This window comes from Momordica charantia, assembly GCF_013281855.1.
Source record: "Momordica charantia cultivar OHB3-1 chromosome 11 unlocalized genomic scaffold, Mcharantia_2.0 BLBB01000011.1, whole genome shotgun sequence".
NCBI classification, from domain to species: domain Eukaryota; kingdom Viridiplantae; phylum Streptophyta; class Magnoliopsida; order Cucurbitales; family Cucurbitaceae; genus Momordica; species Momordica charantia.
Window position 1 is genome coordinate 5,767,068 of NW_028275159.1, and position 16,499 is coordinate 5,783,566.

Genomic DNA, 16,499 nt, shown 5'->3' on the forward strand with positions numbered 1-16,499 from the left:
AAATCAAATGTCACACTTTATCTTGTGGAAATAATTCCTCTACCACTAAGTTAATGACATTCTAAGTAGAACTTAGCAGACAGACACCAATTTCAATCTTGAAGTAATTATGAAGTTGTTAGAGTGCAATGACTAATTTTGACTTTAATTTTTACATAAATTTCTGCTAATTTAATCCAACTATAAACCAATTTATTCATTGTTTTTTTCAAGTATGGTAGATGATTTAAACCCACCACCTTTAAGTTTGATAACATGTGTATTAACCAATTGAATTACATTGTAGTTATAAAACTTGTTCTAACTTCAAAATTTGGCTAATCAATTGAATCACAAATTATGACTCTTTGTGCCAAATTAATAGAATAAAGTTTGATTGAAACAAACGCAATATACATACACACTATGATATCAAAGTCTAAAATAGAAAGAACCATCATGGGTGGCTCATTAGTCTCAAATGGGCTAAGGTAATTAAGAGAGAATGAGTTCAAATCCCATGATGATCACCTACCTTAGAAATTAGTAAGCTGACCCAACCGAACACTCACGGATATAAAAAAAATGATTAAAATGGACGAAGAAAGTAGATGTACCAAAATAATATTTTACCTTAATAATAATTAAGCCCCAAATTTAACCATTTTATTTTCTATTTTCCATTTTTGTAAAAATGAGGTTTACAACTACTACTTTCACTTATTAGTATTTGTTTTATTATTAATTTTTTAAAAATATTTTTAAAAGCTAAGTCAATTTTTGAAAGAAAAAAATAAGTTTTCAAAACACTTACTTTTGTTATCATTTCTGCCTTCCTCTTTTGTACCTTATTTCTTCATGCACAAACTTAGATGATCCATGCCTTCCAAGGCTATGGATCTCACCCAAACGATTCACAACCTCACTGGATTTTCTTCTATGCTTACCATAGACCAATGTTCGACCGCTTCTTACTCGAATTCCACGACTCTTAGGCCTCAATGCCTTTCTCATTTGAGAACCTCTGTGGTTCATCCTCCATCTACGAGATGCCCGTTGACTACTTCTCAACTCAATGCGTTCAGGGACACTACTCGAATCGCTCGATGACCCATACCGGTGTTTTCCTCCTTCACTTTCAAACTCTTCTTCCAGGTCTCTTCTTCTATGGCGCCGTCTTCTTGTTCTTTTGACACTGCCAAGCTTGATACACATGAAAGTGCAGCAGTAATCCCATGCATAGAAGTATGAAGCTATACATGTCCACGTCATTCTGCAGAGCCCCCGACAGATGCATCCAAAGATGCCAATTTTATGTAACAAATACAGGAGCAAAATAACTGCATACGATTCCAAAAAAGGAAAGGAAAAAAAAAGGCAAATTCAAGTGCTGAACTTATGTTCCATGCATTAAACAAGTGACAATGTACATATAATTTGTACTAAGTTTTAAGCATCTAGAACTTCTCACTATCACTTGAAACTGAAGCATCTAAGCTGGATTTGGATCCATTTCCTAAGAAATTTCTTTTGATCGTGTGAGCCCATGACTTAGAATCACAGCAGGAATAACAGTATTAAGGGATTGTATTTCCTATCTAATTACAATTACATCAGCAAGCAATTCATGTTGGCATTTTACCATAAGCTGATGACCTAAAACTTAATTCAGATAACTAGAAGTTGTCAAATATGGATATACATTTCAAAACGTAGGGGAAACATTACATTTTCCCACACCATATCAACTTAGTTGGCATTTTACTATTGCACCAGTAAGCTATTGACCTTGGCATTTCATCGTAGGCTGATGGCCACAAACTTTATTTTGTTAACTAAAAAGTTAAGAGATGTGAATTATACATTTCGAAATGTAGAAGAAACAATTGTATTTTTCCATACCAAATCAAATTAGTTCACAATAGAAATGGTTCTGTAAATACGAGAAGCAGGCCTGCAATTTCAGGAAGTTAATGGTGTATCATTAAATGTAATCAAATCTAATCCAGAGGGTGACCTTGCTATACTGACCAAACTAAGAGTAGTTGGATACTTAATAAGATATTGAGTTATATTATTAGATAACTTTGGACCTTAATATGCGAGGCTTTAAGCTGTAAGGCTGCTTCTCCCAACCATTGGAAACAGACAAATCCCAACATATTATAAATACCAAGGTACTGAGATACACAAAAAAAACTTTTCTGTTTCACTCACCAAATAATGAGAGGATCAAGACCATGCCCAACTTTAGCAAATTGGCGACGCAGAAATTTTCTATGTAACATATGAAATCCCATGTTGATCCACACACCGAACTGCGAGCATATGTGGGCAGTGACAAAATCAGATAAACAATATTCAATCAAAAGGCACAGAATACGTCAAAATTAGGTCAACGAAAATGACAAAATCCGAAAAATCATTGAGTTTATGGGTAGAATCCACTTGAAGAGAATAGCAAAAGAAACAGGAAAAATGGTACCAACCTGCAGGATTTTCCAGAAAGAAAATCCAGTGGGGATCGAAAGAGTTTGCCAACGGCTGAAAAGAATCCTGAGGCAACCGAACTGGCAACGTTGCCCATTATGTCGGGTAGATTAGGCATTTACTAAAAACTAATGACGTACAAGACCAAAACTCCTGCGAAATAATATGAAAACGTGAGAAATCAATACCTAAATGGAAAAAAATGACAACAATAAGCATATTAACTCAAGAGAGGATCGCAAAAAGGGGTTAGGGTTTAAATAACGACAGTGTTGAGTATCGATCATTATAATTTTCTCTTGCAGATGAGATTTCCACTCGCAGCAGTTCCAAAAGAAACTTGTTCGGTAAAATCAAATTTGTACGATCATACACATAATCAAAATTTAAAGAGCAAATACTCCGGAGACAATCAACCTGGATTGGAATGCTTGAAGAGCACCGCAAATTGATGAAGAACATCAGACGCAGGAAGAAGGGAGGGGGTCTCATTTCCACAGTGCCGGACTTTCGAAAGATAACCGTCGATCAGAGCGCGCGCTGGTGACGAGATCGAGAAGTTCGGAGGGTTTTGGATCAAACTTGGAGGATTTTGGCATGCGGCCCAAGGCCCAAACTTATTTTATTTATTTATATATTTATTTAGTTTATTTTTTTTAAATACAAAATCACTTGACGACGTCAGAGTTTTTTTTAATACAACATGTTGGGAAGATGATTTGAACCCACCACCTCTCGATTTTAGCTATATGCCAATTACATGGTCGGGGAGACAAAATTTTATAAATATATAATAATTATTAGTGTCCAAGTAAAAAAAAGAAAGCTCCTAAGTTAATATACAATTTTGGAGACGTATTTATTTTGCCCTTTCTACTTCATGTCCAAAAATAATAAAATTAATAAATAGTCCTGAACTTTCAAAAACTTTATTATTTATTCGAGAAAAATCTAATGGAAAATGGGAGGCAGGTGATTTTTTTTTTCAAACTTTTGACTTTAAGGGGTTTCTTTTTTCTCAGTTCTATGTTGGAGATTTAACTTTTAAAGGTAACAAATAGCTTATGTGCTTGTGTGTTTAGGACCTATAAGAAGTGTTATTAATATTTTAAGTGCTTAGTTATATTCAATTAATTTAATAATTGTAAATTAACAAATTTGTTTTATCGGATGAGAAACATTGGACTTCATGTACTTAATTATTCATGTTTGTAAAATTGTTCATGAAAAGTTTTGGACTTGAAAGTCCTAAATATGTGTAAAAAGAAAAGGTGGAATAAAATGATTGCGAGTTCCAAAGCGTATCTTACCATAAGTGTGTGAAGAAGATGGGAAAGATAAACGATATTGTCAATAAATTTTGTCGAATAGTTGGCTAAGTTGATTTGGAGCGTAAATCGACAATATACATGATTTGGACACTAATGATTAAGTGATGTAAGAATGCTGGTTTAGACATAACTATGTAATATAATATTGAACATATCGACTAGTTATTAATATTTTGAATGATCTAACCTCCTGCATTTATAAAACAAGTATAATTAAGTACATATTGTATCAACTTTGTTATATAATGTAACAAAGTCTTAAAGTTACAAGAGAAAAAATGATTTGTTTGACCTGCTGGTGTATATCCATGTACAACTCTGTTTTTTTCCCTCAACCTAGTGAGTGAACGATTCTAATTTTGTGTGTCGTGCTAAAGTTGTAAGTGGCACATTAATACGACATCTAAGCACAACAACTTTACCGACGGTTATACCTTCTTATAGTTATTGTTTTTTTTTAATACAACACCATGCAATAATGTGGATTCAAATTCATGATATTTTGATTGGAGATGTATATACCTTAATTAATTCAACAATACTTACCTTTTCTGGTTACACTCGATAGGCATGAAATTACACAATTGGATTAGGGTTAGGGCAAATAATTTCATAATTTCCCCCAACATACATTCCATGGAATTGAAATGGGGATTTCAATTTTACTTTGGAAGGGGGCAATCAAATGGTGGAGCGAAGCCACGCGCGCGCGTGGGGCGATGAGTGAAAGACTGATGAAGGCAGGCAAGGGCATATGAAAATGAAACGTAGAGGAAAAAAAAGGAAAAAAAAAAGAAATCGTATTGACATTTTGGTTTGGCGAAGAGAAACGAAGTAAACAAAAACCAAAGAGCTCGCCCCAGACGCAAACGCAAGGCGAGGAGGAGAAGAGGGGAGAGAGAGAGAGAGAGAGAGAGAGAGAGAGAGAGAGAGAGAGAGAGAGAGAAAGGAGAGCCCTATTCTCTCTCCTCCTCCCCATGCTTTCAATTTCGTAGCATAACAACAATCAACGACCCCACAAATTTCTCTTTCCCCTGTGATTTCCTTCAACAATGCCAGCTTCCCCCTCCTTCCCATCTGGTAACTTCTGACCTAAAATTCTACTTTTTTCTCTCTCCCTCTCTCACTCACTCTCCCACTTCTTCTTCTCTCTGCGAATTTTCGGCACTTGCACATTCACGAGTTGATTTCTGATGTACAATTCTGATTATGGTGTGTAATTTTTGGTTTTGACAAAACCCTTATCAGGGTCTCGTGGAAAATGGAGGAAAAAGAAGAGGGAGCCGCAAATTGGCCGCAGACACAACTACGGGAACAATAGCAATAACGGCAGCAACAAGCACGAAGATGAGGACGAGGATGAAGACCTTGCGGCCGCTGAAAATGAGGACATGGAGCGCGACAATATCGACGACTCCGAGGATCCGCAGAATAACTCTCAGCCGACGCCCAATTCGAGCCTTCAGGAGACGGAACTGTTGTCGGATGATGGGGTACGAGTGTCGGACTTCCCTCAGGTGGTCAAACGCGGTGTCACTCGGCCTCACTCTTCTGTGTGGGCCATTGTGGCAATGGAGAGAGCAAATCAATATGGAGAAAGTAAGGGGCTGCCCGGAAATCCTTTGATTTTGGAGAATGTGTCTTACGGGCAGCTCCAGGCTCTGTCTGCTTTGCCCGCGGATAGTCCGGCTTTGCTGGATCAGGAGAGGGCGGAGGCTGGAAACGCGGCTTACGTAATAACTCCACCACCGATCATGGAAGGGCGTGGCGTGGTCAAGAGGTTTGGGAGTAGGGTACATGTTGTTCCTATGCACTCAGGTCTGATCCTCTCGTCCTCCTCAAGTTAATAATTTTCTGCATGTGTATTTTGGGGGAAAACAATATGCATTGCCTTCTGTACCTTACACTTATAGTGGGATAAGTTCACAGTTTCTGTTAGGACGGTGTGAACGATGATATAAATTATTGTGAAGAAACGAGTGATATTTATGGCTGCAAACAGCTATTTGGGGATTCTACTTCTTGTTCTTCCCCAACAGAGTGTCAGCTCCCAAGCGTAAAAGAAATTGCTGAATTGGTTGAATTTTTATTAATAAGTTTACATTGTTAGTTTGATGAAGTTTAAGTCAGGATCTGTGTGGTGAGACCATGACATATTTATTAAATACATTCATGAATTGGTGGATAGAAAAATATAATAGAATTTGTGCATGTTAGTGTATGTAGGTGCCAAGTTTGATGCATTTGCACTCAATTTATGCCTCAAGATTACATATGCCTAATTGAATAAAAGGGGGATTGTAGGTTTCTGTTGGGGGGGGGGGGGGGGGAGTGACTATTTAACATGTTACATGCCTGCAACGGATTTATATTATATGACCTTTGATTTGTTGGATACAGATTGGTTCTCACCAGCCACAGTGCATCGACTCGAGAGACAAGTTGTTCCACATTTTTTCTCTGGAAAATTGCCTGACCGCACTCCTGAGAAATATATGGAAATTAGGAATTTTGTTGTTGCCAAATACATGGAGAATCCTGAGAAAAGGGTCACAGTTTCAGATTGCCAGGGATTGGTTGATGGTGTCAGCAATGAAGATTTAACTCGAATTGTTCGATTTCTTGATCATTGGGGTATTATTAATTATTGTGCTCCAACACCTAGTTGTGAACCATGGAATAGCAATTCATACTTGAGAGAAGATATGAATGGTGAGATTCACGTGCCATCAGCTGCTTTGAAGCCGATTGATAGCTTAATCAAATTTGACAAACCAAAATGTAGGCTCAAGGCAGCTGATGTCTATTCTGCACTTTCATGCCATGATAAAAATGATGGCCTATCTGATTTGGACAACAGAATTCGAGAGCGTCTAGCTGAAAATCATTGTAGCTGTTGTTCTCAGTCTGTTCCCATTGCATACTACCAGTCACAGAAGGAGGTTAGTTTTCTATCACCATATTGTACTTCATTGTTTCTTTTGACTCAGAGTACCGCTGCTTATGAATCTTATATATGCCTGAAGAATGATGACTGTTATGGCAAAGATAAATACAGTTAGAGATAACAAATTCAATGAGATATCATATGAAAGCAATGCTGCGATACTGGTGTTTATGTGACATGGCCATTGTACTCAAAGCCTTTTCCTGTTGAGAGAAACAAAATGACAGTATTTTAAATTATTAAACCCACGTGGCTCCTGAAAGGTAAATTATAAAGACCGTGGGGTATTGACCTTTCAATTTTCCAGAGGGAGAAAAGGAGAGGAGGTATGACGAGGCAGTTTTTTCCTCAAGCATATCCACAATGGTATTTTTGTGGTTGTTTCTTTCAATCCCGTTGAAGATTTTGTCAACTATTTTTCTTTCATATTTAAATATTTATAAATTTTTGATCTAGCATGTAGCTTTTTGGTGCATGTTTCTTCCAACCTAAATCACTTTTAGACTACTTCATCGCTGGGAAATACAGGATTCAGTGTAATAGATGGTGTACAAAAGAGGTTATGAGGATTAGCAATTGAAGTTCTTGAACTTTCATTTCAAAGTGGAATCTTTACTCCTACCATTTGTATTTTTTAAGGTTGGAAATTGGGTTAGAACCATATTTTTTTGGGAGGGTTGTTGGACCAATCAATCGTTGTTGGCATTTAGCTTTCCTTGGGTTTATATTCTGCTTGATTGCAGACAACACTTCTGTAATTTAAGTGTTTCCTGGGGAAATCAAATGATAAATTTTCATTTTAGAAGGAACCTTAATGAGACGAAGTGAAGAAAGAGGGTTTCTGTTTTAGAATCTTGGAAAAGGTGTGTTTGCATGCTGTGAGGCCAAACATTGAAGTTTGGACCCAGTAAGAATCCTCTCTTTTAACTGTTGATAGTGAGCCACTGCCATGCAGGATAATTGCTTCTGAGGCATAACTTTTAGAAAGCTCTTGAAATCCATTTGGATCTTTGTTCTTTGATGACTTATTGGTATCATTGCAACAGGTTGATGTCTTACTTTGCTCCGACTGCTTCCATGAAGGCAAATATGTTGCTGGTCATTCAAGCATTGATTTTCTGAGGATGGACATGTCAAAAGATTATGGTGAACTAGATAGTGAAAATTGGACTGATCAAGAAACTCTATTGCTTTTAGAGGCGATAGAATTGTATAATGAGAATTGGAATGAAATTACAGAACATGTTGGGTCCAAGTCTAAAGCTCAATGCATTATACATTTTCTGCGTCTATCAGTGGAGGATGGCCTATTAGAAAATGTTGATGTGCCGGGCGTTTCTCTCTCATCCAATTCTTCTCATGGGGAAGATAATGAGAAGTCACATTCAAACATGAATGGAAACGTAGCAGGTACTTTTGAATATTTAACTAATGGTTACTCTAGGAATGATGGATTTTTTACATTTTCTTTCTAAATATTTGTTTATTTCTCTAGGATCTTCCTCTCAAGATAAAGAGATGTATGATAGGCTCCCTTTTGCTAATTCTGGGAACCCAGTCATGGCGTTGGTATGTGTCCATTTATTTTATGCTTTACATGTCTTCTAGTTCATCAAGTAAAATCGAGGAATTGAATTACTTTTGGAATAATATTCCAATGTCCTTGAAAACAAACAATTTTAAAAATTAAAGAAACAATGCAAAAATATCATGTTTCATATATTTTTCTGAACGTTTGAGCATCTAGTATCTGATTGTATCTTTATCATAGATTTATCCACTAAAGTAAAATTCTCTGTTATCTACTTATTTTCATTGGTTGTGCCAGTGAGTTATTATGGGAACAAGTAATTAGAATTGAAAAAATGATTACCTGGTTGATGGTTTGGAATAATGAGTAAAAGCGAAGAAGTTTGAGACAAATAGGCAGCGAAGAGAGCCAGGGAGGAGGTTGACCCGTTTGAATCTGTTTGAGACCTGGAGTGTATTAGTATTGGTAGCTTGTGTGATAGGAATAAGAATGCACAATACAGAGAGAATGCTATGCAACCACCATGGGTTGGCTTTGTTTCAAATTGGTAAGTGGGTAAGTCCACATTCTATGATGTCATTGTCCAAAGTATGCTGGTCACGGATATTAAAATATCCTATTCAATACAGAATTGTAGAGTTAGGTGGTTGTCTAGAAGATTAGTTGAGGTGCACTTGAATTGGTTTTTGACTCTCACTATTATTATTATAAAGAAACGAAGGAAAAAATTGAAGGACAATGTTAGGATCCAGGAGCTCCTTTCTCTATCTTACCTTTAACAAAAATGCAAAATCTACAATAATTTTACAGTTGAGTCCAGTCAACATTAGGTAATATCTTGACTTGGTGCTGTTTTCTACCATTGATGGTTTGTCTTAGTGTGCCTTGCCCTTGAAAGCATTGGCAATATTTCAAGCTATTTTATCTCCAATTTCTACCTTTGATTATGCTAAGAAGTCACTTTTCTTTGAGATATTGGACTCTTCATTTCCAATCCAATATCAATTTATGTTGGACCGAAAGAGCTCTGATTATGGGGTTCTACTTAGATATATAGAGCCATAGTTTTAAAAAGAGTATTATATTCAGTAAACAGGGTTGCAACTGATTTAACTTTTGGACATTTACAAGGTTGCTTTTCTCGCATCTGCTATTGGACCAAGAGTTGCTGCATCATGTGCTCATGCATCCTTAGCTGCACTATCTGAGGACAGTGTAGCTGCTTCTGGGAGCATATTTCAAACTGAAGGTTCTGGAAATGCTAATAGGTAAATTTCATTTTCTTTCTGGTTTTACATGTATCACTTATTTTCTACTTTTAACCACTCTTCTTCGATAAATGATATTAATTTTAAACAGTAACGGCAAAATATTACAATATCCTGTCAATTTAGAATAGGTGCATAGTGCCATAGTTGATTGTGATCATCTATTTTGTTTTAGTTTTATTTATGGTATTAGGGATCAATGACGAACTCACAATCATAGTTAAATTTTCGAGGGCATTGAATTTTTAAATTTTAATAGTTTATTGAATATCTGAACTCTGACGTATATCTAAAATATTTATTTTTATCCTTCCAACGTTCAATGACTAATTTCCTGATTGCAAGGGATGAAAGACTCATTGATTGGTTTGAACTCTTTTGAGATCTTATCTCTGATGTTAAGACTGTAAGGGGAATAATGCTGAAGTTGATCGCAATTGTAAGGGTTCTTGCGAGTAACTTTTTTATGTGTGAAACCTTGTTTCAATGCATATAATATAACTTTGCTTACTCTCGATCGGTAGATTTTGATGTAGCGTATCCCACAAAAAGATTAAAAAAAAACACACCCAACACACAAAAATGAATTTATATATTACTGAGGGAAAGTGATTTCCAATAGCACATAATGACATCTAAGCTAATTATTAGATACGTGGGGAGATTTTAGAGGATGAAAGAGGTTCCAACTTCCCAAAGTCCATCTTGCGGACATCATTAATTATGATAAATACAGTTGCATGAGTTATATTGTTTAATTATGATTTATTTCAAGATTGAATTTTCTTTTCCAATATTAAGGCCGAATGTGGAGAGCACACATGGCAGAGACGGTGGCTCCTATGGAGAACTCCCAAATTCAGTCAAGCAAAAAGGTTTGGTTTGAGACTGACTTTTCCTCATTCTTGTACTCTCTCTTGATGAAAGCATTACTCTTAAGTTTGTTCAATATATGTGGTCAAATTCAGATGAGAATAAGTCAGAGGCAGAGGTAACACTATTATCTGCTGAAAAGGTTAAAGTTGCTGCAAAAGCAGGCCTTGCTGCTGCCGCAACAAAGGCAAAATTGTTTGCTGACCATGAAGAACGAGAAATCCAACGGTTGTCTGCTAACATCATAAACCATCAGGTATGGTAGTTCTAAGTATAAATAGTTGAAACTTAGTGCCCTTTCCTCTTAATTATTCAGAAAGTTAATGTTCTGCTTGAACTACTACGTACTAACACTAACACTAACACTTGCTTCTTCTTTCAAAAAAAATTATACTACCTGTTGTCTGTTAAACATTGGTAAATCATGATGCATTTAAGCCTCGTGGGACTTGAAATGATCCACATAGAGTTTTTGAACGTGCATGCCATTGTATTTGTCCATTTTCTCCAAAATATTTATGTTATTACTTCTTTTGCTTCTGACGTTAACGTGAATAACAGATTGATGGCCATTTGTTTTCCATATCACAGTGGTTTCTGATTTATGTCGGTCATGTCACATGTGAACAGAATTTTATGTATGCGTTCTATTGGTAGCCTGATCACGATTTTAGGCCGTATAAGTTTTTTAGAAGGAAAAGAAAATCAAATAATAAACATTTATTTAGATGGTCACCTAGTACATTTCCCAATTTGAAAAAAAAAAACTATCTTCTATCTGTTGGAAAAGATGAATTGTTTGCAGTTCATTTGCAAAGAGAAGTTAATGTTCTCTGTTTTGTTTAATTTATGCACCAGTTAAAAAGATTGGAGTTGAAGTTGAAGCAGTTTGCAGAAGTAGAAACCTTCTTGATGAAGGAATGCGAACAAGTCGAGAGGACAAGGCAGAGGTTTGTTGCCGAGCGAGCACGAATGTTAGGTGTCCAATTTGGACCTGCTGGAGGAGTTACCGTGCCTGCGAGTTTACCAGGCGTTATCCCTTCCATGGTAAACAATAATAACACAAACAGTAGGCAGAGTATGATCACGCCTCAACCTTCGCAGCCGGGCGTTTCTGGGTATGGCAACAACCAGCAACTTCATCCCCACATGTCGTACATGCCCCGGCAGTCAATGTTCGATTTGGGGCAAAGGCTACCCTTATCCGCGATTCAGCAGCAGCAGTCTGGGACAACTTCCTCCAATGCCAACATGTTCAATGGCCCAAGCAATGCCCAGCCTCCTCTCAGTCACCCGATGATGAGGCCGGTTACTGGATCCAGCTCTGGATTAGGCTGAAAGAAGAGATACTTGAATTGATTGGTTTCCTTTCAGGTTGATTATTTGTGCAGCCGTGAAGAGAGAGCAGGGCAAAGAAAAATGATAATCTTCCGTGAGAAAAAGTTGTTCATTCGTTTAACTTTTTCTTTTTTGGGAGCAAATAGGGGAATTAACCGACGCGATTGTAGGGATTGTAACTGCATTCAATTAGATGTAAAAAAAGGAAAAAAGAAAAAAAAAAGAAGAGAAAGTTCGCTGTTTCAAGTAAAAAACCAATTATGAAAGTGCTTCCATTGTTTTTGTTTTACCACCTGGATGTGCGTTCTCTAGATGTTGCCATAGATTTCAGGTCAAGCAAGATTTGTAGAGGCAATGAAGAGATGGTTAAAATAAATAGTTACGGTTAAAATAAATAGTTACGGTGGAGCGAAGTTGCTTGAAGCAGACGAACATGGATGGGATATTTTGCATACCACCACTATAAATAAATTTGATAGCTATATATTTCTTTTAAAAAAACATATATATTTTTCTCTCTTTCTGTTTTTTTTTTTTTATTTCTCTCTTGTACTCATTAAAAAAAACCTAGAGGTGTGGTTAGTAAGAGATTTTTTCTACCTCTACTAGCTAAGTATTTTTATTCCTATAATTTTCACTTTAAGCAATTTCATCCTATAATTAATAACATCATCATCCGTTCAAAAAACATCCTCACTAATAGTTTTTTGATTAATGTTGTTATTAAATTTGTAATCATTAATATTTGTTAAACGTACTAAAATAATGTTAAACAGAAATACGAAATGAGTAAAAGTGAAAAAAAAAAGAATAAGAATAAGAATATTTTTTTTTGGTACTTGAATAAGAATAAGAATTAACAGCATACTGACGGACATGTTAGGTAACCGAAAAATTTACCGCGTGGGTGAAGTAGAAAGAGAAACAGAAAAGTTTCCGTTGGACTTGGTCAGACCTATCAAAACAATTAAATTGGATTAATTTAATGTTGGACTGAAGCGGACCTATCAAAATAATTAAATTGGATTAATTTTATTTTATTTAATCTCTCTTCGCACTGTCATTACTGGTAACTATTACGTTCCAATCCTTCCCGCCCTCTGCTTCCCGCTCTCTGCTCTCTCCCTTTCCGTTACTGTTCTTTTCTTCCATCTGCTATGGCGATTTCATTCGATTCGCGATTGATTTTATGGAATCAACCAAAAAAATGATCTTCCCTTAATCCGTTTCAATGGTTAGAAAAAGTTCATTTGGCAATCGTCGTTCAAAACCATCAGCGAATCCGCAAACCAAAAAATCTCTTTGCTACTGGTTTTTAGGGTTTCTGCATGACGCTTTTTCCGCATTTTTCAGTGGCTTTGTTTTCTCTGATTCTCGGTTCTCTTCTCCGTTTCATCCTCCGAAGTCCAGTATTCTCTCTCTAGGATCTTTAGGGTTTCTGATGATAAAACCGCGTAATACAACGAGGTCCGACGGATATTCCGACGCCACTGTGGTTCTTCTGCCTTGCAACATGAGGTTCATCACAGGTAAAATGTATTTCATTTTTCGTTTTTAGATTCTTTGGTTTTTATTGGTTCACATTCCGAAGGTACCGATGAATGTTTTAGTATAATTCTTCCCTGCCAAGAATACTAACAATGCGGCTGTTTTGCTGGAAATCGCAAAATTACTTGACCAAGACCGGAAAATGTGTGTTTGCTTATAGTAATCTCTGTTCTCCTTTTTCATGTCTTTGAATTTGTATTGAGGTATCTGTAATTTGTTGGTTTCTATGATATGGTTTGTTTTAGTACAATTGTTGTACCACATGCATGGTTTCTTATCGTATGGTTTCTATCCAGCATCACATGCATGCACGGTTCATTTATGTGGCTGTAGTTTGTAGTTTCTCTGTCTAATTTGTTCGGGCATGTCCTAATATTCCATTTAGTTTATGAAGGTTTTGATTAAAATATAAGATTTTTAAATAATCTCGTGGTTAAGGAGTTGCAAGACTGTAACCTAGAGTTCTTTTGTCTCTTTTTATAGTAAATTAGAGAGGAAAATTAAATAATTTATTGATTATTATTATTGTTCCTACTAATTACATTTTTTGCTAAATACCTGCTTTCGAAACGATACATCGTTTTTTGTTTAGCATTTGCTTTATCCCAAGAGTGATTTTACCCATTTTGGTTTGTTGTATGATGGCAGAATTTATGACAAAAGGAAGGATATCACATTTATCTGGATGTTCACACCAGCAAGAGGAGGAACCTGTTAATTATTTAGTTTGACAAAATTTGTGACAAACATGCCGAATTTTTTGAGGTTGCTCCTTGCATGGTGAGTTTCTCCTTGCTAATTCTTTAATTTCCTTTTCAATTATTGGTTGACAATGAATTCAGAGTCCTGTTAATGTGTAGGCTCTTGAAACACAGGTCTTTTGAATATTTCAGGTTTCAAATGATTAATTAATAATATGATTGTCTTTGCAGTCTCGCCCGCAATTTTTACAATATATCGTTCTTTTTTAGCTTGATTTGGTGAGTCGAGGGTGTACCAAATTGTTCTTGATACGAGCTTGCAACATGTTACCTCTCAATTTCGTGATGCTTCAAGGATTGGTGGCACAACAACGAAAAGGTGAACATTTTGCTTTCTTCCCTTTATTTTTGGCGATTGCTTTTCATTTCAAGGAAATCATTGTTCTGCGTGCTTATGATTTGATACAACCAATTTACTCTCAACTTCAATTATTTCATGTGGTCCTTCCTGCAGGTTTGGAGTGGTCAAGGGAACTCTTCTTAAAAACTTTATTGTTCTAAAATTTGCTGAAAGAACTATGTCGAATGAGAACAATTGCAAAACGATATTAGGATTGGAGATGCCTACATTCCTCGTGGTGTTGCAGTTCGACACTGCCATTCTCAATTTAAAACAAGGTACATTATGATACACTGACATTACAAGGTACGTTATGATAATACAATCTGTTTTGTAAGCACGTATTTAATTAATTGAATTCTGTTTGTTTGATTTCAATAAGTTTATAAATGAAACCTTAACTTAAATAGAAGTTAACAGTCTTGTTGCAAGATGACTAAGTATGTTAAATTTCAAGTTCTGGGAGACATTTATTTATTTATTATTATTATTATTATAAATATCGGCCGGGTTTATCAAGTCTAATTGTATTTGTTGTTGTTGTTGTTATTATTATTATTATTATAAATATTGGTCGGGTTTATCAAGTCTACTTGTATTTGTTGTTATTATTATTATTATTATTATTATTATTATTATTATTATTATTTTGTTATTTATATAGTTTTTTTATTGCTTTACTTTGTTCGTTTTTTGTTTCTCGATGCAAATGTTCTTCTTTGTTTTCATCACATCGTGAGTGCATTGTGGGTAGAATCCTAGTTTCGAACAAACTGACGAGACTTAGGTATCTAGGGTTGGCCTATAGAACAGGCCGGATCATGTGGATGATTAATTTATGGGAGACTTGGCGGTACTTTGTTTGAGAGAAGATTGTTGGGAATGAGACCAAAATTCCACATTGCCTAGATAAGGGGAAGGTCACGGGTATATAAGTGAGGGACGGCGTCTCTATTGATTTGAAGTCTTTTGGGTGATACCAAAAGTGAGACCATGAGAGCTTATGTCCGAAGTGGACAATATCATTCCAATTAGAGACGTGTCTCACATTAGCTAGATAAGAGGAAGGTTACGGGTATACTAGTGAGGGACAACATCTCTATTGATTTGAGGTCTTTTGGGTGATACCAAAAGTCAAACCATGAGAGCTTATGTCATAAGTGGACATATCACAACCAATTAGAGATGTGAGGGTGGTTCCTTGTCCCAAACAAGTGGTATCATAACTTTGTTCCTAACTTAGCTATGTGAGTAGAATCCTCAGGTGTCGAACAAAGTGGGAAGTCTCAGGGGAAGGTTATTGGTATAAAGGGACAACATCTCTATTGATTTGAGTCATTTTGGGTGATACCAAAAGTCAAACCATGAGGGATTATGCCTAAAGTGGACAATATCATACCAATTAGATGAGTGGAGAGTGGTTCCATGTCAATAACGAGTGGTATAAGAGGTTTGTTCCTAATTTAGATACACAAGTGAGGGACATCATCTCTAAAGTTTTGAGGATTTCTGGGTGATACCAAAAGTCAAACCATGAGGGCTTATGCCCAAAGTGGACAATATCATACAAATTAGAGATGTGTCTCACAATAGCAAGATGAAGGGAAGGTTATGGGTATACAAGCGAGGGACATCGTCTCTATTAATTTTTGAGGCATTTTGGGTGATACCAAAAGTCAAACCATGAGATCTTATGCCCAAAGTGGACAATATCATAACAATTAGAAATGTGTCTCACATTAGATAGATAAGGGGAAAGTTATAGGTATACAAGTGAGGGACACCATCTCTATTGATTGTTGAGGCATTTTGGGTGATACCAAAAGTCAGACCATGCGGGCTTATGCCCAAAGTGGACAATATCATTCCAATTAGAGGCGTGTCTCACATTAGCTAGATAGGGGGAAGGTTATGGGTATACATGTGAAGGACAACATCTCTATTGATTTGAGGCCTATTGGGTAATACCAAAAGTCAAACCATGAGGGCTTATGCCCAAGTGGACAATATCATACCAATTAGAGATGTGTCTCACATTAGCTAGATAAGGGGAATGTTATGGGTATACAAGTGAGGGACAACGTCTCTATTGA

General features: G+C 36.2%; 3 protein-coding genes across 13 annotated transcripts in view; 2 read left to right on the forward strand and 1 right to left on the reverse strand.

Annotated features, from left to right (window-relative positions):
• Positions 1-240: 240 nt before the first annotated feature.
• LOC111021352 (uncharacterized) lies at positions 241-3,663 on the reverse strand. Its single transcript, XM_022298319.2, has 4 exons — positions 2,887-3,663; positions 2,469-2,622; positions 2,197-2,297; positions 241-1,319 (listed from the first exon to the last, which is right to left on the reverse strand). The coding sequence occupies exons 2-4, from the start codon at positions 2,585-2,587 to the stop codon at positions 802-804; spliced, it is 738 nt and encodes a 245-aa protein (XP_022154011.1). The 5' UTR covers positions 2,588-2,622; positions 2,887-3,663; the 3' UTR covers positions 241-801.
• Positions 3,664-4,611: 948 nt separating this feature from the next.
• Positions 4,612-12,046, forward strand: SWI3C (SWITCH/sucrose nonfermenting 3C). The gene is made up of 9 exons (XM_088119853.1): positions 4,612-4,880; positions 5,049-5,618; positions 6,201-6,742; positions 7,794-8,157; positions 8,243-8,316; positions 9,410-9,546; positions 10,348-10,421; positions 10,515-10,675; positions 11,278-12,046. Exons 1-9 carry the CDS (start codon positions 4,853-4,855, stop codon positions 11,755-11,757), a joined length of 2,430 nt encoding a protein of 809 aa, XP_087975979.1. The 5' UTR covers positions 4,612-4,852; the 3' UTR covers positions 11,758-12,046.
• A 776-nt stretch (positions 12,047-12,822) lies between these two features.
• The window catches only part of LOC111004701 (uncharacterized), a 38,961-nt gene continuing 35,284 nt past the window's right edge, over positions 12,823-16,499 (forward strand). For 7 of the 11 annotated variants that reach the window (XR_015788881.1, XR_015788884.1, XR_015788887.1 and 4 more), the window contains exons 1-4: positions 12,823-13,286; positions 13,954-14,085; positions 14,238-14,385; positions 14,521-14,684. Coding sequence is in view for 2 of the 11 variants with exons in the window: in XM_088119845.1 (XP_087975971.1) it covers positions 14,585-14,684 (100 nt within the window). In the remaining 9 variants the exon portion in view is untranslated. The remainder of the gene's footprint in view (positions 13,287-13,953; positions 14,086-14,237; positions 14,386-14,520; positions 14,685-16,499) is intronic. The other 4 variants (XR_015788882.1, XR_015788883.1, XR_015788890.1 and 1 more) reach the window with 1 other exon arrangement.

Coding starts and splice junctions, on each gene's coding strand:
- LOC111021352 (XM_022298319.2), bottom strand. CDS start 2,587: ATGCCTAATCTACCCGACATAATGGGCAACGTTGCCAGTTCGGTTGCC. Junction 2,298..2,468: donor CTTTCTGGAAAATCCTGCAG/GTTGGTACCATT, acceptor ATATGCTCGCAG/TTCGGTGTGTGGATCAACAT. Junction 1,320..2,196: donor CTTGATCCTCTCATTATTTG/GTGAGTGAAACA, acceptor AATCGTATGCAG/TTATTTTGCTCCTGTATTTG.
- SWI3C (XM_088119853.1), top strand. CDS start 4,853: ATGCCAGCTTCCCCCTCCTTCCCATCTG. Junction 4,881..5,048: donor TTCCCCCTCCTTCCCATCTG/GTAACTTCTGAC, acceptor AACCCTTATCAG/GGTCTCGTGGAAAATGGAGG. Junction 10,676..11,277: donor CTAACATCATAAACCATCAG/GTATGGTAGTTC, acceptor TTTATGCACCAG/TTAAAAAGATTGGAGTTGAA.